This window comes from Lutra lutra, chromosome 11, assembly GCF_902655055.1.
Source record: "Lutra lutra chromosome 11, mLutLut1.2, whole genome shotgun sequence".
Classification (NCBI taxonomy): domain Eukaryota; kingdom Metazoa; phylum Chordata; class Mammalia; order Carnivora; family Mustelidae; genus Lutra; species Lutra lutra.
The window spans coordinates 42041581-42069494 of record NC_062288.1 but is presented as its reverse complement, the minus strand read 5'-3'; the positions used below and the strand labels follow the sequence as shown (position 1 = coordinate 42069494).

The 27914-nt window shown below is 35.1% G+C and overlaps 1 protein-coding gene across 1 annotated transcript in view; it reads right to left on the bottom strand.

The window, feature by feature from the left end:
- GLCCI1 (glucocorticoid induced 1) overlaps positions 1 to 27914 on the bottom strand; it is a 110323-nt gene that overhangs the window by 67755 nt on the left and 14654 nt on the right. Inside the window, exon 2 of the mRNA XM_047694836.1 lies at positions 9302 to 9453. Within this exon, the coding sequence (XP_047550792.1) occupies positions 9302 to 9453 (152 nt within the window). The remainder of the gene's footprint in view (positions 1 to 9301; positions 9454 to 27914) is intronic.

Sequence of the window (27914 nt, the reverse complement as noted above, 5' to 3'; positions counted from 1 at the left end):
GAAAGACAAAAGACAAAAACAAAATAAGAAATAAAAAACATGGGAAAGAGGTAGGAGAAAGGAGGAACAAATTTCCTCTTGAAGTTCCCCTTTCTAACTGTGAATTTACAGTGCCAAGGCCACTAGCCAAACATTCACCTATCTTTCACTCTCTCTGCTGGTAAATATAAATAATACCAATTACTTATTGACATTTAATGTGTTGGTCCCTATCCCTAGCATTTCAAACACATTAACTTAATTTAACCCTTACAATAACCCTATGAGGTACAATAATATCCCAATTACAAATGAGAAAAGTGAGACACTGAGGTAAAAGGATTTGCCCAGAATTACAAAGCAGGAAAATGCTGGAGCCAAGATTCAATACCAGTTTGCTTCCAGAACCAGAGCTCTTGACCATTGGTCAAGAAAAAATTAATAAATGAAGCAGTTTTCAATACTAATTTATATTACAAAAAGGTTAAATTCAGGGGAAAAATATGAATCAAGATACAGAGTATCTATAATAATAAATAATCCCAACCAAAAGGAAGATATAATGGACATAAATCTTTATACATCTGTATTATTAAGATATATAAAGCAATGATCACTGGAAACATACATCAACAGAAATTTTAATTCAATAACTGCCAGCTTATGATGGAACAAACAGATATAAAGGGGCTATATAGAAACTGAATAACATAATTAATAAGGCTGAATTAATATGTAATGAATTCTATATCTAGAATTAAAGACTATGCCTTGTTTTCAAATACCCAAAGAGCATTAAAAAAAAAAAAAAGATCTTATATTAGGTCACAAAGAAAATTTCACTGACGTTTCCACAGATACATAATTCTATTTTCTAAATATAATAAAGCTAGAAATTAAATTTTTACTCAGAAATTTTAACCATTTAGAAATTAAAAACAAAACAAAAAGTCTCATATACTAAACAGCATATCAAAACTGAAACTATACAGTATCTTGCAAATACAAATGAGCTCAGAGAGTAAGTCTTGGCATAAAACACCTATATTACTGAACAAGAAACACATACAAAAATTAAGCATTTATCTCTAGAATTACGAAAAAATATATACACTCCAGGAAGGCAGAAGAAAGGCAATGACAGAGCAAAGTCAGACAGCAATGAACTAGGAAAAAGAAAAATAAGAAAACAAATTTCAACACCTTAATTTTTAAAAAAAATACTATATAACCTAATAAATTTAATCACTCAAAACACATATGCAATATTATAAGTGAAAAAAATAACTACAGAGATACAAGAAATTAAAACAATTATGTAAGAATATTTTGTGAAACTATGCAAAATACTTGAAAAGCTAGATGAAATGGCTTATATTCAAATGAAAATACTGAACAGAAGAAACAGAAACTAAAAGAAACCAAAAGCCAAAAGGGTGCCTAGAGAGAGCAACTGGTTAAATGTCCAAGTCTTGGTTTCCACTCTGGGCATGTTATCAGGGTCCTGAGATCGAGCCCTGTGTTGGGCTCCCTCGGGATCTGTGCTCAGTGTGAGTCTGCTTACCACTCGTTCTCCCTCTCCCTCTCCCCCTCCTCCCTATGTGCAAGCACTCTCTCTCTTTCAAATAAAAATAAAATCTTAAAAAAAAAAAAAAGAAAGAAACCAAGAGCCATGGGAAAAAATTGAGACTTTACTAAAGAGTTACAATCTGAAAACACACTAGTCTAGTTAGCTTCATAGGTAAAATCTTTTCAGACTCAAATAACAGATAATTGGGATATTTTCACCATTTGTGCCAGAGCACAAAGGAAGGAAACTTGCAAAATCTTTTTATGAAGCAAGTATGACACTAATCTAAGGATTACATTATGAAAAAGAAAAAAATTCAGACCTCATTTCTGAATTCTGAAACAAATATAAACAAACACTTCATTTGCCACTATATATTTTAAAAAAGGACTCCATAAATAGCATTTATTCGAAAATGTAGTCATGACCAATTATTAAGTAATCTATTAAAGAAATTCACCATCTTACACATAATGAGTCAAAACAACATATTCATTTCAATGATGCAATGGCATTTCACACATAAAGAATCACTTCCAATTTAAGAAGAAAAACAATTAGTAAAATGAGTATACTTAATGCTACTCCTGTCAGAGTGAATGCACCAGTTCTTTAAGTTTATTGAGATATAACTGACATATAGCATTATATTAGCTGCAGGTGTAAAACTTGGTTCAATATTTGTCTATGCTGTGAAGGGATCAGCACAATAATCCCAACACCATCGCCACTCACAGTTATGGGAATTTTTTCTTGTAATGACAACTTTTAAGATTTTCTTTCTTACCAACTTTCAAATATGCAATACAGGATTAGTAACTATAGTTGCCATGGGGTACATGACACCCCCTAGACAAATTATTTTATAAATAATTTTATTTTCACCCATTTCACTCACCCCCCCCAACTCCCAGCAACCATCAATCTATTCTTTGCATGTGTGTTTTTTTTTAAAGATTCCACATATACGTGAGATCATATTTGATCACGTTTGTCTTTGATTTATTTCACTGAAGTATAATGCTTTCATTATATCAAGGTCCATTCATGTTGCTGCAAATGACAAGCTTTCATTCTTTTTTTATGGCTGAATAATATTCCATTGTATCTACACAGCACAACTTCTTTGTCTATCTATCTGTTGATAATCATTTAGATTGCTTCCACACCTTGGGTACTGTAAATAACTGTCCAAAGACCATGGGGGTGTATGTACATTTTCGGCTTAGTGTTTTGTCTTCTTTGGATAAATACCCAGAAGTAGAATTGCTGGATGATATGGTAGTTCTATTTTTAATTTTCTGAAGAAACTCCATACTGTTTTCCATAGTGGCTGCACCAATTTATATTCCCACCAACAATGAACAAGCATTTCCCTTTTTCCACATCCTGGTCAACATTTGTTATCTCTTATTTTTTTTCCTAACAGTCTGACAGGTGTGAGGTGGTATCTCACTGTGGCTTTGATTGCATTTCCCTTATCATTAGTGATGCTGAGCATCTTTTCATATTCCTTCGAGTTGTCTAAATGCCTTCTTTGGAAAAATGCCTATTCAGATCTTCTATCCATTTTTTAACTGGACTGTTTGTTATTTTGCCATTGAATTATAGGAGTTCTTTGCTATTTTGGATATAATTTGTAAATATTTTCTCCTGTTCAGTAGGATGTCTTTTCATTTTGTTTATGGTTTCCTTTGCTATGCAGAAGCTTTTTAGTCTGATGTTGTCCCACTTGTTTATTTTTGCCTTTGTTGCCTTTACTTTTAATGTCAAATTCAAAAATTGCCACTAACACCTATGTCAAAAAGCTGTGTTTTGTTCTAGAATATTTTTTATGGTTTCAGGTCTTACATTTAAGTCATTAGTCCATCTGAGTTAAATTTTTGTGTATAATATAGGACAGTGATACAGTTTTCCCAACATCATTTATTGAGGAACCTTGTCCTTTCCGCATTGTATATTCTTTCCTCCTCAGTGGTAAATTGATTATATGTGCACAGGTTAATTTCCGGGCTCTGTTCTCTTCCACTGATCTAAGTGTCGGTTTTTACACCAATACGACACTGTTTTGATTATAATAGCATTGTTAATATGGTTGGAAGTAAGGAATTATGATGTCTCCAGTTTGTTCCTTCTCAGGATGCTTTAGCTATTCAGGCTCTTTCGTGGTTCAATATAAATTTTAGGCTTGTTTGTTCTATTTCTGTGAAAAATGCCACTGGAATTTCGACAGGGATTGCACTCAATCTGTAGACTGCTTTAGGGAATATGAACATTTTGACAATATTAATTCTTCTAATCCATAAGCATGGAATGGCTATTTATCTGTGTCTTCTTCCATTTCTGTAGTCAATGCCTTATATAATTCAGTGTACAGGTCTTTCACCTCCTTGGTTAGATTATTTCCTTTTTTAAAAAAAAATTTTATTATGTTAGGTTATTTTCCTACCTATTTTATTCTCTTGAAGCAATTGTAAATGGGATTTTCTTAAAATGTCTGATATATTATTAGCATAAAGAAACACAACAAATTTCTGTATATTGATATTGTATCCTGTAACTTCATATTGAATTCATTTATTAGTTCTACCAGTCTTTTGGAGTTTTCAGGGTCTCCTATATATAACATCATATTATCTGCAAATAGTGACAGTGTTACTTCTTCTTTTCCTATTTGGAAGCCTTTTATTTCCTTTTCTTGCCTAACTGCTCTGGCTAAGATGTCCAATACTATGTGGAGTATGTGGAGCAGGCATCCTTATTTTGTTCCTGATGTTAAAGAAGAAGTTTTCAGTTTTTCACCATTGAGTATGATGTTAGGTATGGGCTTGGCAAAGATGGCCTTTATTGTGTTGAGATACATTATCTCTATACTCATTATTTTGAAATTCTTTTTTTTTTTTTAAGATTTCATTTATTTGACAGAGATCACAAATAGTCAGAGAGGCAGCCAGAGAGAGAGGAAGGGAAGCAGGCTCCCCGCTGAGCAGAGAGCCTAATGTGGGGCTTGATCCCAGGGTCCTGGGATCATGACCTGAGTCGAAGGCAGAGGCTTTAACCCACTGAGCCACCCAGGGGCCCCTTGAAATTCTTTTTTAATCACAAATGAATGTTGAATTCTGTCCACTGCTTTCTCTGCATCTACTGAGAAAATCGTATACTTTTAATCCTTCTGTTAATGTGGTATATCACACTGAATAATTTTCAGGTGTTACACCATCCTTGTATCCCTGGAATAAATCTCACTGATTATGGTGTATGATCCTTTTAATGTATTGTTGAATTAGGTTTGCTAATAATTTTTTTGAGGTTTTTTTACATCTAAATTCATCAGGGATATTGTCATATATTTTTCATATTATTTTCATATAATTGTCTTGTTTTGGTGCACCAGCTCTTTAACGCTTCTTCCCATAGTAAGTTTCATGGCCAAACTTAACTTTAAGTGGGCAGAGAAGTAAAATCCTACCATGTACCATGAAGAGAGAATGTATATATTTGTGAAAAGCCCTCATTGCTACTCTACCTGGGAATTCAGAAGAAACACCTTTTATTATTGCTCTAAGCTATATTTCACTGTTTGACCACTTTATAAAAACTATATGCATTACTTTCTCATTTAAAAACATGCTCATGTTCAGAACTTTAAATCCATCCAGAGATGAAGCTTTAGACTATATGGTGAAAACTGAGAAAATATTACTGTCTGATTACTATAAAGTTCAAATTTTTTTTAAAGATTTTTTAATTTATTTGACAGACAGAGAGCATTAGTAGGCAGAGAGTCGGGCAGAGAGAGAGAGGAGGAAGCAGGCTCCCTGCCAAAGCAGAGAGCCCGATGCAGGACTCGATTCCAGGACCCCGGGATCACGACCTGAGCTGAAGGCAGCGGCTTAACCCACTGAGCCATCCAGGTGCCCCTATAAAGTTCAATTTTAAGAGTCGGCAATAATTTTTTCTTTAAAAAAAGGTTGTATCTGCAAGGCTAATGTCTTAGAGTAATATTAAATTCCACAAATGGGTTTTTAGTTTTTATTTCTATTAAGCTATACAGATTATTCTAATAAGCTGGCAATGATCCATGTCTTCACTGGCCTTAAAGGTGTGAAGCTGTTTCTCTTTTAGTCCTCAGAATAAATGCATGAGAATCATGCAAACTGGGTATTGCTAACTTCAATTTATAGAAAAGGAAAGTGAAGTTTGGACCACATGAAAGTTAATTTAGTGGGCCATGATTATTTCCCCAACATATTATTAAAAAAACTGCTAACATACCACTTTACGGAAGAAAAACCCCTTAAGTGAGCACTCATAATGTCAACAAATTCTATACATAATACTTTACTTTATTTGCCTCAACATATATCTACCTGTCCATCAATTGATTTTATTTTTGATTCATTTCAAGGCAAGCTGCAGACAGCAGTACACTTCACCCCTAAACATCTGATTAGAGTTCAATATTTGTTTACTGCTCTATATTTTTAAAATTAAGTTATACAGTAAAATATACAAGTGTATACTTATATACATTCTGACAAATACATTCACCCACATAACAAACACCTCTATCAAGATATAAAAACACTTCCATTCTCCCAGAAGGTAGGTTCTCTCAGATTGGGCCTTGATTTGAACACATGATCCATCTCCAAGGTCCATGGTATTTTTCACAACACTGTGCTACTTCTTTCTCAAAGGCCCAATGTGTAAGTATATTAAACATTAAGAATTTTATTCCTAACCCTCAATAATTATAGTAGTTGAAATATGGAAATATGAAAGGAAGAAAATACTAGAGACACCCTCCATCAAAACCAGACAGCCTTGATATTTAATATATGTAGTAAACAGACTGTACACGTTCCCTCCACTGACTTCCCCTAAATACAAAAACTTCTACTTGCCTTCCTAAGAGCTCAAGATTTAGCCCAAGAAGAATGGATATGGCAATAAAAAAAAAAAAAAAAAAAAAAACATTTCATATGTTCATCTCTTGTATCTTTAATTAAACCAACAGAGACTTGGGGGCAAGAACATTTCTTACTCTTAACATGTCATATGCTTTAGTGGTTACTCTGAGAGGCAGTGGGGATTTGGAGAAAAAGCAAAAGCTTTAGAATCAGCCAAATCTGGGTTCAAATCTCTTGATTAAGTAGCGATATAAACAACAAATTACTTAACTTATCCATGCCTCAGTATCTCATCTGTAAAATGAGGCTTATGTTTTACCTTCCTTTCAATGTCCTTTCTCAAATAAGTATCTAAATGGAAATCCATGCAGACTTCTGTCCTGGACCTCAGGTTTTAGGTGCAACTGTTCTGGCCCTCTTCTAGTCATACCCCTCCTCACAGGTAAAGAGATCATAGGTCCAAAAGAACATACACACCATGAGCCCACACCTCTGCTTCAGTCTATGCCCTGGATAATCTAGACCCAGGAATTCCTTGCCTAAAAAGAGTAGCCTTGCCTCCAAGGTCTGAAAGAACCTATACCCTGGGTCTCATTTGCTGAAGAAATATGAATGAAGCATAGCTGTGAGGACAGGGTGGTTGAAACGTTATATGTGAAGCCATCCCTCAGAGAAGAGAATGGTGTGTGGGGTAGGAAGAGATACAGGTTTAGTCTCAGAAGGCAGGATGTGCTCAACGCATGCAGACATATTCTGGCATGTACGTCCTGAAGAATCCAACTTCTTAGTTCAAACCTAAAGTTCAAGGTCCATAGGGTATATTTGTCAAAATGAGAGAACAAAATATATTTTATACACACACACACACACACATTTATTATTTTAACTTATATGTACATGGTATGTTGGTCTTCATTTAAATTTGCATTACAAATGACCCTATCTGTATCTACTACCAATAGGTATTAACATACTCACTTTCAAATATTATCATATTTAGTCATGTAACATTATCATGAGCTAGGCTTCACTAACCCCGTCATGCAGATAAAGAAACAGACAAGCTTAAGAAACCCTTTTTTCTATCTCTACCTCGCTCTCTTAACTCTCCAATATCTGCGTTTCCTCCTCTGTCATATCATCAATATTACACTCTCCAAGATAATGTGCCCCGAATTCCTAACTTGAGCCCTTCTTCTCCATGATCTCTCTTTAGCACCTGACAGTGTTACCAATTCTTCCTCAGAACATCATTCCCTTGCTTCTAAGGCTAGACTATCAGTTCTCTTAGGTTTTGCTCTTTTTCTGGCTCCTCTTTCTGAATAGTGTCTGCATAAAGTACATGATCAATAAAAAGTAGGATTTTTTTCAAATCTAAAAAGAGAGTTTATCTTGAAGTACAGTGCCAGTCACTCTACTAAGTGATACATGCACGCACAGCATTCCATTTATCCTAAAAACACCATAAAACTGAAGCTCAGAATGACTGACAAACTAACTTGTGTCAGAAACCTGGCTCCAACACTTTCTAGCTTTATGATCCTGAGTAAGTCACTTATCCTCCCTGAGTCTCAGCTTCCCCATCTATGTCATCTTGTAACATTCTTATGAGAATTAAATGAAACTCAGGATATAAAACACACAGCACATGATCCATCGTCAGTAAATGTTAACCCCCTCCCTCCTCTCTCTGTTGCTTCCAGATGAATATATTAGTTTTCTCTTTCCCTCTGTGCATTTCCAAAGACTAAGTCCTTGGTCTCTTGACCTTTCTTTATGTTCCATGTCTACACTTACCACACGTGTCAACCCAACTCCTCCAGAAAGGTGGTCCTGAATTACCTGCACCCATTTATAATTTCTAAGAGTCCAGGCCTACATCTAAGTTTTGCTAGTTATTTCTATTGGAGAATCCTACTGCATACCATATCAACTGATCCTTTTCCTCACAAAATGAAGAACGGAAAGCAAAAGACCAGGGGCGTAGGGGAGAAGCACAAAATATTACAAAGACAAAATTGATATGAGGAATTTCATGGTTTCAACTTGCTGAGAAAATTACAAAAATTGCAAAGATTCTCATAAATCATGTCCAAAATTTTCTCCCTTTTATCTTCAGACATGAGGCTCTAATCCTTCCATTTCCCTAATCCACAAAGCCCCAAATCTTCTCATTCCTTTTGATTCTCTCACATTGACGTGCTTTCTTCATCAAACATCTAATTACATACTATCTTCTACTACTGATTTTCAGAAATTTACATCTATGTTCCTAACTATGGTCCAAGTTCTTTAACACCAATAACCATCTCTTATATTTTTAGTTCTTCACAATGCTGATTGACTACTATTATGAAGATATGGTCAAGAACTCAGAAATCATAAATTAAGATGTTTTCAGACTTTTTCCTGACTTGGAAGGAAACACTTCTAAAATCAAAAAGGTTGGGGAACCTTCGACACGTAGAAAAGTGTGACAAGCCATGTGTTAATATTTTACAAATTATGTCCAAGAACAGTGCAAACTTTTCTCCAAAACTTATTTATAATTTTCTCATATAGATACTAGTTATTATATTAATTTCTGTTAAGCAATTCTTAAAACTATGTCTCAAAAACCATGTAATATAGACTTCTGTGCTATTTATTAAATTTTAAATAATTTTAAAACTTTTAAAACCCAAATGACAAAAAACAAAGTTTAAAAAAGAAATGGCTTCCTTTTTTGGTTGAATATATTTCAAATTTGGAAAAATTTAATGAAATTACATTTTCTTTAATGTGATCAAAACAGAAGAACTGCAGAGTAGTAAAACTGATCCTGATTTGCTTATTTTACCTGAGTAGCTTTATCTTTCATGCATGAAGGGTAATGAACATGAGGATCCCGTGGCCACTGTCCTGTGAGATAAGGTCCTGTTATCGTATCCAAAGAAGAGGTTCGCCTTATTGTACTAGAGGTTCGAATTTGCTGAGATTTTGGCCTGTCCACTATAAAAAGTGAAAAAAAAAATTAGATTAGTCACTGACAAATTATGTAAAATTTAAAATTATTTAAACTTCATAGCTTATAGCAAATGTCACCCTGTCAATTTTCCCTAGAATATGTATTTACCCTAAAAGCTCCCTTCTATGACCTGATGAAATTTGTAGACCCTCTCTGAAGGAAAATATGTTCACATGTTAAATCTTGCATATCCTTCCAGGGCTGTCACAGATGCTGTGAAGCCCACCCAATTTTAGAAATCTATTCTAAAACCGACCCATCTTTGTCACTGCCATTACTTTAATTAAGACTCCCTCATGTCTCACCTGGACTGCCAGTTTCCTAACTGCTATCCCTGCATCCATCTCAATTAAATCTTAAAGGGCTACCTCCCAACACTACTAAAAAAAAACATTTCCGTAATCATTGCCTTTAATGTAAAGCCTGCATTTTTTACAATTGGCTCCCAGACCTCTGTGTTTAATGTCTTGCTACTCCTCTATAAATCCACACTAACTACAAAGTGCCAAATGAACTAACTGCAGTATCCCAAATGTAAAACACTCCCTTCGCTGCCTCTACACATTCTATTATTTACTGAGCCTAGAACGCTCTCCTTTTTTTGTTCACTTGACAAAGTCTTATCTCCCAGACCAGTTTCGGTGTCACGTCACCTCTGTGAAACTTTTCCCAGTGTTTTCTTTCTCCATCTCTACCTCTGCTTGCATGCAACCCTAAGTTTGTCTTTCTCCCCAACAAGTTCAGCCTCTGCATACGGAAAAGGAGTCAATGCTCAATACTTATTTGATCAATTTATTCACAGCTACACAAAAATAACATGTATAAAGAACTCTATATTTGAATTCAATTTCATCATTTACATATGAAGAAGCTGAAGCCCAGAGGGATAAAACTGAATTGTCTAATGAAAGAGAACTGCTAACAGAAGGCAGAGGTAAAAAGGAAGCAAGATCTCCAGACATTCTATACCATTCAATCCATCTACCACAACCACCTACTTCTCTCCTTTTGGGTAACTCTAAGTACTTCTGTTGAAAATTAAAATGATCATAACGAACTCTACAGTTTCTTTACAAAGAAATTATAGAGGTTTTCATATATACATCCCCAGTAATTTACCACCGATGTGCTTTCTATAATAAAACCCCTTGAATTACAAGCTCCAAGGCTCAAAGTCTTATTCAGGATTATATCTCACATTGAACTAAAATGCCTTGCACATTATAGTCAAGAGACATTTGTTACTGAACACTGTTCTTTAACTATCTTCCTGAAACCAGAATACATTAAGTAGTTTTTTTTTTTTTTATCAGACAACAAAACACAGCACCCTAATTTCATTTTACCGTGGGCAGAGAATCTAGGATGACCTATTTCAACCTACACTTTGCAATTACCTGAATTTTCTTTCAACTTTTATAAACACTTCATGAGTTATGAAGAAGATATATTTTCTGTTTTCAGAATATATACCTCTTTATTTGTCTTGTACCTCAACTGAAATAAAAATATAGAATATAGGAATAATATAATTACCAGTGGATCACAGATTTAGAAGAGAACTCTCAAATTTCTAAACTACCATTGAGAACTAATAATTCTCTTTCTTTCCTGCAATTTATTTATTTATTGGAGAGAGAGAGAGAGCACATGAGCATGGGGGCAGGAGTAGACGGAGAGAGACAAGCAGATTTCGTGCTGAGCATGGAGCCTGACAGAGGGCTTGATCCCAGGACCCTGAGACCATGACCTGAGGCAAAATCAAGAGCCAGATGCTCAAACAACTAAGCCACACACATGCCCCTCTTTCTTGCAATTTTTTATCATTTATATTTGAGTTCTGTGTAATTTAACATATACTGATCCATGGTGTCATCATCCTGGTTTGCACACTTCACCATTATAATCTGTTCCATTTATCACTTTTTAAAACTCTTTTAAATGAAACATTATGACCCCCTTTTGCTCTCCATTATAATTTGCCTGGTTCCCTATTCTTTAATTTTCCATTTCCTTCAATCATTCTGTTTATGCGTGTCTCTTGTATACAGTATATAAACTAGGCTTTTTGGAAAAAAAAAAAGAACTTTGTAGTATGCCTTCTTGTAGAAAGTAAATTTACCCCACTTATATTATTGCTATAAAAAGTTTAACTTGTTATATAACATTTTTCTTCCTATTTGCAATGCTTCCTTGCTGTGTGTCCTATATTTCACTGTTTCTTTCCTTCTTCTTGTCAAAACTAATTTCTATGTAAACTGTTTTTAATAGTAGAAGTTATTTCTATTAATTCTTTCAAGAATTTTTTTCCTGGCTATAAAAGCAATACCCACAAATATTAGTAACTCCGGAAAACATGTCTCTCATAATCTAATTTATAATAATTTGTTTAAAAGTTTTAGAAGTTACTTTATATTCCCTCCACCAGCAGGACACAAAAGACAAAAACATATTATCCCTTAAAAAGGAGCCAACATTTATAGCAGTACACTACTAAATAAAAAAAAGTCCTACATAAAAGGTCAGCTATAATCAGGAAAAGAAGAACCATTACATGTGAAAAACCTGTGCCTAAACTTAAATTGCTCCAAACTATTAAAATGTTGTATGTACTCAACTTAAAGCTATTAAAACTCCTCCTAACTTGGAAAACAAACTATAGGGGCTATTTTTATGTTTTATAATGAAGAATCTATATAAATTGGCCCCTTGATCTATATATTTTAATTTGTATTTAGTAACTCCTACTATTAATTTTATCACTGGACCTTTGCCCATTACTCTCAAATGATCACATATTCTCCTCTTAGTATCCTGTGATTAGCTACTTTGTCAGAACTGTGGTCTTCAAACCATTTTGACTAAAAACTCCTATTGGTAAATAGGCTATTTATTTATAAATGTGGTATGTACTATATTACTAATATGCTAAATATTATAAAACAGATAAAACAAACATATGATATGGAATACAAAATTAAAATATACATGTATAAAAAAATGGAAATTAGGATGTTTTCTCCCTGTATCTCAGCAGATGGCCCCACTCACTTCAATGGACCTGAAACTGAGTGCTAGATTCAATGCATAGATTGCCCACTTAGCTGTCTAGTTTCACAATATTACCCTACCGCTTAATTGTGTTAAGAATGTGTAAATAAGGGGCACCTGGATGGCTCAGTGGGTTAAACCTCTGCCTTCGGCTCTGGTCATGATCTCAGGGTCCTGGGATCGAGCCCCGCATCGGGCTCTCTGCTCAGTAGGGAGCCTGCTTCCTCCTCTCTCTCTCTCTCTCTCTCTCTGCCTGCCTCTCCACCTACTTGAGATTGAAATAAATAATATCTTTGAAAAAAAAAAAAAGAATGTGTAAATAAGCACCAGGTTTTACCAACACCAAAACAAACAAATAAAAAGGTCTCCCTTGAAAAGAAAAAATAAGTTAGGACAATACAATATCCATATCTTGTTATAAAATTCACACTACCCATCATCATTTTTTTTTCAAGAAATTCAAGTATATGAAGCAAATATTCTTTAAAGTTCCTATTTCAGACATATTCTTTAAAATAAAGATTCTCACCACTGCTCACAACCAGGAAAATGTCAAAGACAGGGTATTATTAATTTCCAAATTATCTGAAGTGTAAAAATTCAGAACAGGTTTGAAAATTGGCGAGGATGTCTTCTTCCAAAATATGATTAGTCATAATAACCCCATCTATCAAATATCACTATAGCCTTAGATTTAACAAAATCTATGATTTATCATAAACAGGGCAATTCTATTTCAGCAAGATGACCTGTTATTATTATCCAAATTTCCATGGCAGTGAGTTAGTCTTTAATTGCCTTATATCTAAGCCCTGACTCTCACAAATTTTTGTTTATTCATTTCATAGTATCTCCTACCAATTCAGGTTTTACAATGTACTGCACTAAGGAAAATCAACACTGGTTTTGCATTACTTATATATTCAACACAATAAATTGTTTATTTCATAATTACCGTTGTTATTAGAATATGTATTTATTTTTGAATTGGGTAATCACAATATTTTTCTACAGAATTTCCTCAATTCAAGTTAGATCAAACCAGAGGACACCTTATGAGCTAGAAGCAAGCACTACTAGAGACAATTTTTGAATTAATTTATAAGAGCTTGAATAACCTATAAAATTGCTAAAATAAAGATTCAATTATACTTACATAAAGTATGAAAGAAAATCAAATAAATACTTATTATCATTACTTAAAGAGGCATCGGGAAAACAGTACCTTCATGAGTGGTGAAAACAGGTAATCATTATTACTAAAGAAAACTTGCTAAACATCTACCATATGGAAAGTACTGTTACATGTACCAAGGGAAATTACAAAATAAGTTTCAGACTCTCTTCAAAGAGTTTATACACTGGTTGGGGAGATAGGATACATATAATTGAATTATAATATAAAGCAATGTATGTATGGCAAACATACACCAATGAAGGATAAGAAGGCAAACAAGGCAAAAAATAAATTATTCAGCAGATAGCAAGAATGATGCTCTCCAACTACACCAAAGGAGTAGTGAGAGTCTTTGCCATGCTACTTACCAGTCCTGCTGCTAATACCCTTACTTAAATATTTGAGGATAAAATACAGAATAACTTCAGAAAAAAAAAAATAGGGGGAAAAAAAAAATCACATCCATTTCCAGTACTATCATCCTTTTAACAGAACCAAAAAAGGACTGTTGATAGCTACAATATGTAAAAAGTCTTCCTCATTACATTCATCTAAAGGTTGTGCTTTCCTGTCCCTCTTTGCCTCCCTGAATAGAAAGCCACAAGGCAGCAGCAGTTGGTAGGCCTGGGCCTCCTTGAGGTACCTACGGAGGACTGTACAAAATAATTCTTGCTCTCTAACAACCAAATGGAAATTCAACTTTAATGTAATAACCAAAAAAAAAAAAAAAAAAAAAAAAAAAAAACAGGTTTAAAGGCAAGAAACTCTATATTAGGTAACCCTAAATTTGAATAACAAATTAAGCATTGTTCAAAACGGACAAAATCTGCCGAAGCAGTGTAACATGATATTAAATTAATTTATCTTTTCCCAACAATTTTTACTTCCGTGGTAATGCCTAAAGATTTTCTGGTTAGTGAGTTTGGAAATCTCATGCCTTAAGAAACTAATCTGCAGTGGAAAACAAACTAAAACTTCCACAAGTTTAAAAAAAATTATTGAATATTGGAAACTTAAAGAACTTTAGCTATGAAACAAGCCACCACATCTTATCATTTAAGTTATCATAGTAAAAACAACCATGTTTATCACTTAACTTTGTTAACATTCAAAACAAAAACAGTCATTAAGTCCCATTATGCATGTGTGTGTGTATGCATGTGACTTAAAATTACCTAGTATTGATTAGAACAATGTTAAAAAATGCTTTAAAAAATTGGCAATGCTTTTTAGCCACTACAACATTAACACCTGGGACTGTCTGAAAAGTAAAAGAAACATCTTTTTAGTATTTCTTCTAGAAATGAGATATTGGGAGATCCTAGAATAAAAAGACACAAGACCCTCAGACAATTCAATGGTGGACTAAACGATGGAACTCAAGGACGGGATTCTATGTGGCTTTCCATAGAAGGAGAACCAGGAAGCTTGTTCAAAATGCAAGTTACCAGGCCACACTCCCAGAGATTCTAATCAAGAAGTTATAGGATGGAACCAGGTTATTAACATATTTTTTTAAAAGCAAACCTGACTGATTCAGATGCATCATAAGGGCTGGGAAACACAGAAGTCCTAAAGCAATGCTTCTCAAAGTGAAAGACTTTTGTTAAATATGCTCATTTCTGTGCCTGATTTCTTACAACCATGTGACACTCTGGTAGTGGGATCAAGAGATCTGAATTTTTAGTAAGCATCTCAGGTGACTCTTAATGCTACTAAAAGCTTAAGAACCTATGTCTGAAGGATTGGTACTAGATCGTTTGTAATTTTAGGTGCTAGAAAATAAAATCCTTTGGAGCGCCTGAGTGGCTCAGTGGGTTAAAGCCTCTGCCTTCGGCTCAGGTCATGATCCAGGGGTCCTGGGATGGAGCCCCGCATCAGGTGCTCTGCTCAGCAGGGAGCCTGCTTCCCCCTCTCTCTCTGCCTGCCTCTCTGCCCACTTGTGATCTCTTGTCTGTCAAATAAATGAAATTTAAAAAAGAAAAGAAAAGAAAATCCTTTTATGACAGTAACTTACTCCCATTTGAAGCACTGAAAGTTTGACCACAAATACCTAAGGAAATATCCTGCTGCAAATATATCAGCCAATTCTTTGAAATCTGCTCCTAGCAGCTAAACTTCTAGAATCTAATACTTTTTATTTTTATTTATTTTTTTTTAGAGAGCGATAGAGGGGGTGTGAGTGGTGGGTTGAGGGAGAGGCCAAGGGGTGAGAGAATCTCAAGCAGGCCCCACCCCCAGCATGGAGCCCAGGGCTCCATCTCATGACTCTGAGATCATGACCTGAGCTGAAATCAAGAGTCTGACACTTAACCAACTGAGCCACCCAGGCGCCCCTAGAAACTAATAAATTTAAACACTCATCATCTCCTTCAAAATGTCATTTTCTAAATTTAGTGCCAGCCATGACATAGAAACCTTCAAATTTTAAGAGCACTCTAGGCAAAATGCTTAGGGGCACCAGACAGATGCGATAACAAAGTTCAAAAAAGCTTTCTTTTGGACAGAGACCTTCCCACCCAAGCAGGGTATTTTGCATGCAAATAAAAGTTAAGTACAATAAAATCTACTTCCTGAAAAATATGAGGAAGTCTGAAAAAATATATTAAGTAGGTTCCCTTATAAAATGAAAGTGCCAGAACAAAATTAAATTGAATATATAAGCAAAGTAAAGTTAAATGTTAATAATTAATTTGATTAAAGCATTTAAGCCCGAGTTAAACAACCTTTACCAGAAAATCAATGAGCTTTTCATGATGTCAAACTTAACTCATTCATATAACTTCAATCTTCACCACTGAAATCAAAATAAAAATTGATTGAGCCAAGACTGAAGACATTATACTGCCTTTTTCAACTTGAAACGTTACAGTTCCTGATCTAGTGGAGATCACGAACAACCATAAATAAATACAGGCTGGAAATATTCCTCCTATTGACTCACTGAGGTTAACCATAATTTTGCTAAAGATCTGTTATCAGAGGTTTGCATCAGTATTTCTGTAATAAGACCTCTTCCTTGAGAGTTATAGTTTTAAATTATTATCACTGTCAGAGTTTCTCCTTGACCAAACTTTAGTCGGTCTCCTTTGAACTCTTCTCAACTAGGCCCTAACTTTTGGGCTTTCATGTTTATCTCTGCACTATCCAATTTTAGAAAGAATTCCCCATCCTCAATTTCTGATCACCCTTGATATCTGATCAGGTTCCTCAACCTCTACCCCTCCCCATATGATAGCTGATCACTCTGGTCTACCTTTAACGATAATCCTGTGAGATCTGTTTAGCCAGAATCCCTCCTTACTCCAATGTTTCCTTCCTCTATAGTAATTTTTCATCTACTAATACTCACCACGCTCCTTGCCTAGAAATCCCCACCAATCCTTGTTGTATTCAGAGCCCGATCTCTCTCCCCGACTCCAAAACTCCCCTGCAGAGGTCCCTACACCAATCATGATAGTCTCCCTGAATGAAGTTTGCTTTACCTTTCTTTAACAAGTCTCATAAATATTTTTTTCTTTAACATCAGTAATTTTCTTCTTACCTGACAGTTAGAGAATGATTTTTAAAATAAATTAGCTAAAAAATTTTTTTAACTGTGTAAGAAATAATTTAAAACTGTAGAAAGGAGATTAGTATACTTCTCTAGCCAATCTAACATTAATATTGCTTATCTAAGGGGCACCTGGGTGGCTCAGTGGTTAAAGCCTCTGCCTTCGGCTCAGGTCATGATCTCAGTCCTGGGATCGAGTCCCGCATAGGGCTCTCTGCTCAGCGGGGAGCCTGCCTCCTCCTCCTGTCTCTCTCTGCCTGCCTCTCTGCCTGCTTGTGATCTGTCTGTCAAATAAATTTTTAAAAAAAATTGCTTATCTAATAAAATTATTACTAGATTCAGTTTTCCAAAATCAGTATAGTCCAGGCACTTTACTAATGGCCTTTATGGGTCTTTCTTCCTTGACATATAAGAATATGAAAATACACTGGCCACCTGAAATAAAATCATCAAAATTAAATGAACTTCAGATAAGAGAAAGGAAGGACATGAGATCTGAACGTGTTATCTGAAATCAAACTAAAGGCAAAAATTGAAACCCTCTTAGAGTGGGTAGATTCTGAAACACAAATCAACCAGACCTGGAATTCTGCCACAGAGGCAATCTAGAGAACATGCAGAAATGACCATATGGCTGCCCTCCAGAAATCTGGAAAGGAACCAATCAAGAAGTTGACAAGAGAAACAAACATGCTTCTGACCAAATGAAGCCTGACACAGCCTGTAACCTGAGGTCTGTCAAGAAAAACAATTTTTAAAAAAATGCAGTCATGCAGCCATTTAGGAACAACTTTCTGAGATATAGCTCACTCAATCAAATTTGTGTCAAATGGCACATAAGTTGAAATAAGACACTCGGAGAAAAGCCTTCAGCTTGTTTTCAAAGGAAACCCAAGAGAGTACCTTTTGGAATCAAGGGTTATAAAAAAAACTTCCCTAAGATCACCACAAAGCCTGGTGACAAGCAGTGGAAGAATACGTAACAAAGGGAGATAGAGCTCTGACGTTTGGAAAACATCTCCAAAGAAGTTACGTGTAGAGCAGATAAGATGTTAATGATGTTTTATTTCATTTTTTTCTGGTGGCAAAATAATAGTCCTTTAAAGAACCTTGGTGAAGTCATAGTAAAGACTAGTGAAGCACTCTCTTTATATGTCCAGGAACTTTTAATTTCATAATATGAACCTCTTATTTTTATTTTAGCATTATGGCAGGTTTCTAATATTTGTAGCATTTTCTGTCCATTACGTAGAGCAGTAAGTCAGTATTCAAGGCAGTTCTTCATATAAAAGTTAATGTCAAAACATTCCAAAAGGGGAAAAGCTGATAGCAGAAAAGATTTTAAAGCTCCCTGTGACAACAGGACAATTGAACTAGCCAAACAAAAGACTCAGGGACAGCATCTGCAACACAATACTGTCACAAAATAGCCCCACAAAAACTCCAAATATAAGTTAGTAGGGACAAAGATTCAGAAATTAACCATCATGTTTTCAGGATCTGTCTGAGAGGCAGCAGAAAGAAAATATGTGGGCTTCTGAAGATCCTGAGAACAAAAGAAAACCAATCACTAGAAGGTAAATGCAATCTGAGAACAGTAGCCAAAATTGGGAGGGGGTTCTACAGGAATGCAGGAGGACACCAACTGAAGAAAGTCTGAAGTACCAGAACTAAATGACGAGTTTCAAATGTAACAAAAGCTGCTTCCAATACAGAGTCCAACACGAAAGAGAAATTACTCTGAGTCCAATCTAAACTGAACATTACAGGGACAATACAAGCAAAGCAAAGAGAAAGTCGAGATAAAGTTGGGGAAGGTAGGTAAGGAGGGTGATAACAGAAGCAAGAGATTTTAAGTCATTTTATAAAAAAACAAACAAAAAAAGATAATTGAGAAAAATAGAGCTCTGAGGCTAGAAAAGCTATCCTGAATGACATCTCCCTCCTAAAAGTACAGGAAAAATCATATCACTTAAATTGTGAGGGGGGAAAAAAAAAAGCAAACTAATCCCACATAATCATACCACAAGGGTAAACAGCACAAGGAATCAATGATGGTCTATATATAATGAAAGCATGCAAGAAAGACATGCCCATATAGGCTGAAAATTATACTAATAGTTCAAAACAAACTAAAAAATCTTTTTTTTTAAATGATAGAAGCAACAAAAAATCTCCTAATTAGAAAAATCAGAAGTGATGTGTTTGAGGACAAGGAAGGTATAAAAAGAGAGGTGAGCAAAGTCAGGAAAGACATAGAAGCATAAGAAAAATTTATTTCAGGAATGAAGACTAAATCACAAAAAGCACAATGGGCAACACCTTAACAGAAATAGAACATGGAACACAAGACAAATTTTGTATCTTAAAAAAATGAGATCAAAAGATTTCAAGAGAAAATGATTAAAATGTAATTTAAACAAGATGGTCCAACATGTTTAATAGAGGAGTCCCTGAAGGAAACCAAAGCAACTAAAAAATATAGAGGCGTCTGGGTGGCTCAGTCAGTTGAGTGTCTGACTTGATTTTGGCTCAGGTAATGATCTCAGGGTTGTGAGTGAGATTGAGCCCAATGTCAGGCTCTGCGCTCAGCATGAAGTCTGACCAAGATTCTCTCTCTTCCTCTCCCTTTTGTCCCGCGCTTGCTCCCTCTCTCAAAAACAAAACAAAAAACCCTAAAATAAAAGTTTGTGTGTGTATGTATGTATGTATGAACGTATATGTTTATTTATCTGGACAAAATTATCCAGAATGGCGTACACTGAACACATTTTAATAAAGCTAAAGTGACCTTCAAGTATTAAAGGCACAGATTAAAAACTATAGCCGCGTTCTTGCTACAAAAATATGGAGAACACGAGGAATATTGTTCCCATGAGTTTTTCTTGAAGTTCCATATAACCAACAGCTTGGGAGGAATTAACATAAAAACTGCTAGAAGGTATGAGCCATTCAGGTAGTAACTTTGAAAGGACAAGGGAGCAGCAGACTGAGTAATAATGCTAAGGCAAGTCTTTCAATACATGAAATAACGACCAGAGGAGGATCTGAAATTCACATTTATCCTCTTAGCATATTTGAATCTAAGACTATAAATTTACAGAATAGCTGCAAACCAAATGTGAGTTATTAAATTCCTTCTAGAACCAGACACATGTATACTTAAAATTTCAATATTCTTCTAGTATTTTGATTGTGTTGACTCTGAGAAAAACTGATGCTAGCCTTAGAGAGGTACACTTTCTTCCTAGGTAGCCTGGTAAAGAAATGAGCTCTTGGCGAACCTAGAGGGGAAACTACCTGAAGTAGAGCATCCACAGTCACTCCACTAATGGGATTTTTGCCCATCCCTACCCTCTAGAGAAGGCAATCAGAGAGTCAAGTTTCCAAGGAAGGCTGCAGCAAGAACCAGGAAGGGATCAATAGCCAGGAGTTCCTTTTATGGGAAAAAGTAGAGTTTACCTCGAGAAATGGAATGGTAAGGCTGGACTGAGGGGTTTAGAAAGAGTCACATGGACAAGACAGGATGGAAACAAGCCTTGAAGAAGACCTTCTCCTTGCAGGGTGCTAATAAATCTGGAAGGGACCAAAAAAAAAAAAAAAGAAAAAGAAAAGAAAAGAAAAGAAAAAGAAAACAAACAAAACAAAAAAACAACCAGGCTCTTTTCACACTACACAGCCATCTACTGGGTATGTCAATAAAGAACAGAGTCTTAAAATAATTTTCAAGGCCAAGAAAGAATTGATTACGACTACTAACATTACAGGATCGAGGTCTTATCACTACTACAAAAATGACAAACTCTACCATGTAAAATGAAATCTTTAGAAATCTGTATGACAATGGTAGTTCCTCTGATTCTGAAAAAGCTTCTGAAAAAAAAATTATCAGCATTCTGACCTCTTATTAGAATTAAGAATGAATATGGTCTCGTAGACCATTAAATATTTCTTCTCATATTTACACTGAAAATTTGTAAGATTTCTAAGTCCAAATATATTTTAACATACAATTTACAAAAAAGGTAAGATTTAAGCACTTAAGTCTAAGCTATAAACAATTTGCTTAGGTAATAATAACTACAGGTTAGCTTATAATGGCATAGTAATTGGTTAACTTCATGGTTAACTATACAAGTTAAGAGTAAAGGCCTAAAAAGTGAGTGAACTGCTTAATCTCAGTGAGATATGACTGCCAGGAAAGCAAATTTATTGATGGCAGACAAATGATAAATGGAAATCTGTACTGGGATATGTGTGGATATCACTGATCTGCTTAATGAAAAAGAATCTAATAAATTAAACTCAGTCTATGAGCTGTATTTTCCCCACAGTGTGTCCCCCAGTCCAGCAATGGTGAACATGTCATTGACTGGCAAATACACAACTAACTACACTTCTCTATAAACCCAGAACCAATAGGCTGAACAGAATGAAGGCTTCAGAAATATGGAAACACAGATGTTTATTCTAGAATTTACTTTCCTAAATATTGACACCAAAGAATAAAATATGTAGCTGTGAAGCAGTAGTTTATCCAAAATTGGATGCTTCATTGAAGTTGGAAATGGCCAAAAGCTGCAGGAAACATCCTGAAGGAAAATGTCTGAGGCAAAATGACACCTTTGTAGAGGCTATGGAGTAAAACAGAATGTGGTAAAAACCAGTTCTGTGTTTGCATACACAGAACACCTTCCACCTCAACAATTCTACAAATATTGTGCATAAAAGGTTGCCAGGAAATGCTGCCAAGGACTGAGAGCAACTTAAGAAAAAATAAAACTACTAGTGGCATGACTAAGTGCAGGGGAAAAGTGTCATAAAATATTTTAGAATAGCATCATATTTTATTCCTCTAAAATAGCCACAGAACTGGCCATAATCTTAGTCAAAAATAGTCTATTGATATTGATTGAACTGTACTTCAATCAAAGAGGCACTGCCTAGAACCTACCACTGGAATAAAGTCACAAAGTTTCAGTTTATTATATTAGATCTGAATTATTTTTGTCCTGAAATGATAAATAACAATTCAACCCAAGTGCCCAAGAACTGAGTGAACAAATACCAGGCTGTAGTTTTGGATACAGGTTGAATCATTAATAATACCTGAATAGAACAGCTGGGCCATTTGGAATCAAAACCCTAAATATCTCCAGATATACTGGGAAGACTCATCTCACTGTGGGAGGAAAACCAACCCATCCAAAGCCAATTATACAAAAAAGGTGGGCCGACTGGGTTTACATTTCCCCTTTCTTCACATTCTTTCCCTCTTTACTTCTGGTTAGAATTTTTAAAATCCTCAGGGACCTAGGTGGCTCAGTCAGTTAAGTGTCTGACTCTTGATTACAGCTCAGGTCATGATCTCATTGTCATGAGTCTGAGTCCTGTGCTAATTCAACATGGGGTGTGGAGCCTGCTTAAGCTTCTCTCTCTCTACCTCTGCCTCTCCCCTCCCTTGGTCCTGCACTCTCTCTCTCAAAGAAAAAAAAATAAGAATCTTTAGAATCTTTTCTATGTAGTGTTGAGATACAAGTACTGAACAATATATGTCTAAACATTATGAATAATGCAGTTAACTTATTTTTGATGGAGATGTCAAGTCACCCACTTACCTTTCATTCCACCTATATTTTAGCTATTGTATTTTCACTTAATGAAAGAAAGAAAAACCCAATACCATTTGCTAAACTGTTTAGTTTGTACTAAGTTCGTATTTAAATGGTTAATATAAGACTCTTATCCCACCAAAATTAAGGTTTTTGTCTCTCTCTCTCTCTCTTTTTTTTTTTTTTTTTTTTGGTTTCTCTAACACCTAGCACAATTACTCAAACATTTGTTGAACCTGTGGGTATCATTTATCCATCTTCCCTTGGCCTTTATGAAATAAATATTAAAAAACTAGAAATCACCTGGCATATATTCTGGACCTCCTTACTGAAGACTTATTAGAAGAGCCTCAAATAAGAGTAGCTCCATATTTCTTTTTAATATTCTGAATGTGAGGCTCATCTAAAATCATTGTGAATAAAGTACAAGGCAGTGACTAACTCGAATTCAGGTCCTATTGTCATCCTATTTTCCACATCTATATAAAAGACTAAAATTTCTATGCTCAGATATTTCAAAAACAGGTAATTAAAATAGGTTCATTCAATAAAAAACTTTTGATATGGTGTATATTCAAGAACTATGTTTATATGAAATAAGACCACTTAATAAATACACTAAACTTCTTGTCCTATCAAGCACTCTGGGAGACCATGGACTTATTTTTAGAAGGCTACCGTGGCTGAAAACATTTCTGAACTTTTTTGAAGATGGTCTTTTAAAACTGTAATCAAAGAGTAGCTACAGAATCTTTAGTTACTGAGAATACATAGCAAATCATATAAAAATATATTCCACCAAGGTCACACAATCAAACTGGACACAGTATCTTTTGCATATTAACAGAAGTACTGATAAGAATGAACTCCACTTGCCAAAGTGTGGCATCAGATGAGAAAAGAATAGATCTTCCAAGATGAATTTTCAAAGTAGTTTTAGTAGTAACGGCTGGTGGACCACCTTTCTTGAAACTCTGAGATGCAGTAAAATGGTAGTACTAGCACCTACAATTATCCTTGCGGGTAGTTTGGGCCAGATTTTATAATTTCACTAATTATTATCATAAATTGTAACCACAAGTAGGGTAATCTAACTTAATCTAATTTAAGGTAATCTATTTTACCCTACCCTGACAAGGAACATGTATTCAAAGCATGGTGCGATAAAAGGATAACACCATTATCAATAAAAAGTGAGTTCAGTTCGCAAAGAACATGAGGTACACAACGGAGGGTGCCAAGTCTTTTATGCCAAGCTAAGGATTTTACACTTTAGATTTTTCCTTTTTAAGAAAGACTGTGCTTATAGCAGTAAGATGACTCAATTAGAGATGGGAGGTTTTAGCAGGGGAAAACACAACAGTACAACAATAATTAAGACATGGAAAGAAGCCACCAGATTCAGGACATAATTCAAAGGAGATGGGACAAGATACCGTGATAAGCAGGATAGGAGAAATGAGGGAGGAGTAAAAAGTCAATGATTATGCTGACAGGAAGTAAGAACTTAACCCAATGGATGCCCTGGGTCTGAGAGTCTTGATCAAGGTTGTGTTCCATAGTGCCAATAAGCAAATAAAATAAACCATTCGGCTCCATTTCTGTACCAAATCTCTGAGTTTAAACTTAACTCATTTGATATTCTTTACCTTGATAACTGAATTCCTAATCCTATCTTACTACACATAAATAGAGCACATAATCCAAATTTGGAATTACATAGAGTAAAATTATTAATAAGTTATTTTCTCTCAGTAGCATAGAAAAATATGCCACTTTTTAAAAAGCATGCTAAGAGAGTATGATATACTCTACCCTGTGAAAACATAGGTTGAATACACTTTTTCTTTTTTTTTAAGATTTTATTTATTTATTTGACAGACAGATCACAAGTCACAAGTAGGCAGAGAAGCAGGCAGAGAGAAAGGGGGAAGCAGGCTCCGGCTGAGCAGAGCCCAATGCAGGGTTCAATCCCAGGACTCTGGGAACATGACCTGAGCCGAAGGCAGAGGCTTTAACCCACTGAGCCACCTAGATACCCCACACTTTATTTTCCGTTAAAGGTTTTATTTATTTGACAGAGAGAGAGAGAGAACACAAACAGGGGGAGTGGAAGAGGGAGAAACAGGCTCCCCACTGAGCAGGGAGCATGATTCCTGGTTGGATCCTAGGAAAGGATGGTCTTTGGCTCATGACCTGAGCCAAAGGCAAATGCTTAACCAACTGAGCTACCCAGACACCCTGGTTGAATACAATTTAAATTAAAATCTTTTATACAGATGGTAACAAGACTAACAAGAAGATAAAGAGGATGAACAAAACATCCAAAGACCGTTATAAGGATTTTTAAAATATCTGGATATGACAACTTGCAGAATGTAAGGATAATGCCTGTTTTAATTTGCTATACACAGGTCCCACTTAGAATACCCTCTTCTGTCCAAAGAAATGCAATTACACCTTTCAGTGCTTGTTTAAACTTTAAGTTTAAATATCAACATAATCTTCTGCTCAAAAATCCCAAAGCCAACTTCAGCAGAGAAAATTATCATACATTTGTTAATAAAACTAAACTGCATATAACCGGGCTGGCATTCTAAACTATTAGATCATTTAGAAAAGGGAATTTCTATTTGGACTGATTAACTCTCTTCTCCAAACCAAAAAACGTATTTTTTACCAAATAACCTTGAAGTAAACAGTTTAGCCAAAGAAGTCAGCGTTCAAGACACGCTCCAGGAAGGAAATATAACTGTAACATGATAAACAGCAAGTTTCCCCATATACAAGGAAGATGTTTAGAATTACAGGTTATAGGTCCACTGCTTGCATTTTTCATGAGATAAACCAAATCTCTAAATCACTACCATGAGTATATTGAAACTACTAAAAGTATTCTAAAAAGATGACCATGAATCTCTACTCTGTATGGAGAAAGTATCAGGGGCCAATGATTACCAGTGAACTTTAGGGACTTCTTTAACACACACACACACACACACACACACACACGCCCATACCCATACGGTATAGACCTTCAAAATGAACATATTAGTTGGCTAATTAATTTCCTGGTCCTTAAGAAACTAAGTTAAAATCAGCCTATAGTAATATGCAGTTATATATGAAATCATAATCCATAGTACTAATAATATTTTTAGTATAATTATGCTTAGTTATGCTTTGTCTTCTTGACGTTAGCAATGGTAGATTTTGTGAAAGTCCTTCATGAAGAAGAAATACTTCCTCCATGAAGCTGATTAGAAACAGTATGCTAGGAATTTATAACTGAATAACTTCTTTTTATTAGGACAAAATATTTCAGAAAAAGCCTTAGAAAATTTACCTAATTTAAAAGCAGATCTTTCCACAGAGAAATGTGAGACATATAATCATCAGTGCATATGAGTTCTTTCCCTTTTAGGGGTTAGTTGAATACCAAATTTCTTAGACTTTTTAAAAATCAGACTAGAAAGGGGACGGAAAATATCTATTCATGCTCATTTATAACAACTTCTTAGGATATTAGTTAATTCTACTAAATGTCTGTAGAACATTTTATGCAGCAATGAGAAATTACACTATTCAGTAATATGTTTTTACAACCTCAGATGAACCTCAACCTTGTGTAACTGACTTCCTAAAAAGTTTGTGTCAATAACACTTTGGTAAATTGAATAATTTTACTTGCACATAAGTTAGACATTCTCTAAAGCAAATAACTACCACCAAATCCACTCTACGGTTTAAATTTTTTTTAACATTATAACGCAGCAAAAATTAATATGTAATTTACATTCTCCTTTTTGGAGCTTAGTATAATCATGATCATTATGAAAGACTATAAAAACATTTGGAATTTTAATTGAAAAAGCCCACTGAATTTGGGGCATGATAACTTTAGTTTCTCTAAATTTAACAGCTTTAGAAGCTGATTCCATGGAGCTTCAATAGGCCGAAATTCACTTAACAGAACTCCAACTATAACTTAGAAACTCACTCTGTAGAAATATATTCTCCATGTTTCAAAATGTGGACTGTCCTGACATCATCCATCCTTGTCCCACCCTTGTCCTTGCCCCATCCTTGTCCGAATCCATCCTTGTCCCACCCAGCTCCCATTTCATGTGAAGGTTTAAATCCGTGCTTTTCCAACCTTACAGACTACCATTGAATGATACAAATGAAGATAAAACCCATCAGTTCCTTAAACATTTAGGTATTTTAAAACATGGCAACACAAATGTAGTCTATTAATTTTCATCTTTGCCAGATATCAATAAGACTGCATGTCACAATAATCACTCTTCAGTGATTATTAAGTGATTTGAACCCTTATATATCCAAAATAAATCTCTCGTAATTCCTATGTAAAGATTTATCAGATGTTTGCTGCAGGGCCTTCTAAGCACCAGCCACCATGCTCCACACTGGAACACTAAAAATGACAAGGTGCTATTTGGTGAAGCACGCACATCCACCAAAATTACTTTGAATACAGAACTACAGAAATATTAAAACAATGTTTGGATAAAAATCATAAGTAAACTGTTAAGGACTCTAAAATTGCTATATTAACTATGGAAATGATACAGTGAGTCTAATTGAAGATTCAGCTATTATACTTTATATGTACTTTCTTTTACATTTTGAGGCACTTAATTCAAGAATGGAATAATTTTTAAGTGACACAGCAAATATTAACAATAATTTATGTCATTATTTTTCCTATGCCTTCCTACTTTGTAAAAGTCCTACATACAATTTTACACGGTTTATCATATGGTTATATTCAGGGATTAAAAGAATTTCTTCGGGGCGCCTGGGTGGCTCAGTGGGCTAAGCCGCGGCCTTCGGCTCAGGTCATGATCTCCGGGTCCTGGGATCGAGTCCCACATCGGGCTCTCTGCTCGGCGAGAAGCCTGCTTCTCTCTCTCTCTCTCTCTCTCTCTCTCTCTCTCTCTCTCTCTGCCTTCCTCTCCGTCTACTTGTGATCTCTGTCAAATAAATAAATAAAATCTTTAAAAAAAAAAAAAAAAGAATTTCTTCAAT